The sequence below is a fragment of the Anabas testudineus genome, chromosome 10 (assembly GCF_900324465.2).
Source record: "Anabas testudineus chromosome 10, fAnaTes1.2, whole genome shotgun sequence".
In the NCBI taxonomy this organism is placed as follows: Eukaryota; Metazoa; Chordata; class Actinopteri; order Anabantiformes; family Anabantidae; genus Anabas; species Anabas testudineus.
Window position 1 is genome coordinate 22580111 of NC_046619.1, and position 2107 is coordinate 22582217.

General features: G+C 40.2%; 1 protein-coding gene across 1 annotated transcript; it reads left to right on the forward strand.

Moving 5' to 3' along the window:
• Positions 1-1150: 1150 nt before the first annotated feature.
• Positions 1151-2107, forward strand: LOC113160381 (olfactory receptor 146-like). Its single transcript, XM_026357603.1, has one exon. It carries the CDS (start codon positions 1169-1171, stop codon positions 2105-2107), a length of 939 nt encoding a protein of 312 aa, XP_026213388.1. The 5' UTR covers positions 1151-1168.

The window sequence follows — 2107 nt, forward strand, 5'->3', positions numbered from 1 at the left end:
CAGAACTCAGCTGCAAGACTCTTAACTAGAAAAAGAAAATACAATCACATCACTCCTGTATTAGCTTCCTTACACTGGCTGCCAGTAAGGTTTTAGGATTGATTTTAAGATTTTATTAATAACTTTTAAAACTCTGCATGGCCTTTCCCCCAGCTATTTATCCCAGCTTTTAAAGCCTTATGAACCTGCATGTAGCCTGAGATCCTCTGGTAGAAATCTTCTGTATGTCCCTGATGTCAGAATGACTGCTAGAGGTGACAGAGCCTTTTCAGTTAGAGCCCCTAAACTCTGGAACAGCTTACCCGAGGATATAAGATCAGCTGACTCAGTAACATCTTTTAAAACTCTCCTTAAAACATACCTCTACCGGCGAGCCCTTTGCGATCTTCTGTAAGCTAAAACAAATCTGTCCTTGGGAAGACTCTCCATTAGATTACAATGTCTTTACGTTGGAACTGGTCTCCCCAAGGACCGATGTGGTAGTTGTTTGTATTATTGTTTTGTTTGTATAGCTGTTTCCTGCTCCCCAACCGGTCGAGGCATATGGCCGGTTAACTTGAGCCTGGTTCTGCTGGAGGTTTCTCCCTCTAGGGGGAGTTTTTCCTCTCCACTGTTTGCCTAGTGCTTGCTCAAGTTGATCTTGTTGGGCTACATGTGTTTCTTGTCTGTCTTGTGAAGCACTTTGTAACATATGTTTAGAAAAGTGCTCTATAAATAAATGTATTATTATTATAATAATGATCTTCAACACTCCACAGCTGATTATGATCGCCACTAAACTTCATCAGTGAGTGGAGAACTCTGGCCTACTTTTGTCTGTTGACAGTCTCTATAGTCTCCAGCTTAATACCCTGCTGTAAACTTGTGCTCCCCTGATGACAAAATCTTTTTATAAAAGTTGAGACAGAGGTTGGTTTGGCTAGTGAGTGTTTGGTAACTGCAGACATGAGAAAAGAAACATAAGGTTATACTGGAATGCTTCAATGATTTAATCACTGACCTATTTAATATTTGACATTTTCTTTGTTATACTGAAAAAGTTCCCTGAACTATCCACTGTATTTAAAACTTTCTCTCCTCAGTTAACATTTGCTGAGCCATTTCTTGTATTTTGGTTAGAACGTCTGACAGATCAACATTCCTATTTTGTTTCTATTGTTTCAGGTTAATGGAAAACTACACATTCAACAGCTTTACGCTCCAGCTGGAGGGTTTGAAAGTCACAGAGGATTATATGTACCCTGTGTTTTTCTTTTTGTTTTTCTCCTACCTCTTTATTATATTAGTCAATGTAGGCATTCTAGTCCTGGTTTGCATTGACAAAAGTCTCCACCAGCCTATGTATCTCATTTTTTGCAATCTGCCAGTCAATGATATATTTGCAAGCACTGTCTTGGTTCCTCGTTTCCTCATAGATATCTTGAGGCCCCCCTCTGAACGCTTTATAAGTTATTATGAGTGTGTGGTCCAAGCTTTCACAACACACATGTTTGGTACCACTGCCCACACTGTGCTCATGATTATGGCCTTTGACAGATATGTGGCCATCTGCAATCCACTGCGCTACGCTGTGATAATGAGCAATAAAATGGTGATTAAGCTGACGGTTTCTGCCTGGGGAGTGGCTTTTGTTTTGGTTGCAATTCTACTTGGTCTGACTGTACGACTGAACCGATGCAGGACTCTGATCACTAATCCTTACTGTGACAATGCCTCCCTGTTTAAACTGTCCTGTGAAGATGTGTTTGTTAATAATGTCTATGGCCTCGTTTTCACTGTGGTGCTGTTCACTGGTTCTATAGGCAGCATGGTTCTCACCTATTCTAAAATTACAGTCGTGTGTTTGACCAGTAAAAACAAGTCTCTGAACGGCAAAGCTTTAAAGACCTGTAGCACTCATCTCTTTGTGTATCTTGTTTTGTCCTTATGTGGACTACTCATCATTATTTTACATCGGTTCCCTCAGTACTCAGACTACAGAAAACTTTCTGCCATTGTGGGTCATAGTGTCACTGGCAGCCTCAACCCAATTATTTATGGTGTGCAGTCTCAAGAAATACGGAAATTCATATCAAAGTTGTTACACTTCAGAAAGATTTTATCATAA

Coding starts and splice junctions, on each gene's coding strand:
- LOC113160381 (XM_026357603.1), top strand. CDS start 1,169: ATGGAAAACTACACATTCAACAGCTTTACGCTCCAGCTGGAGGGTTTG.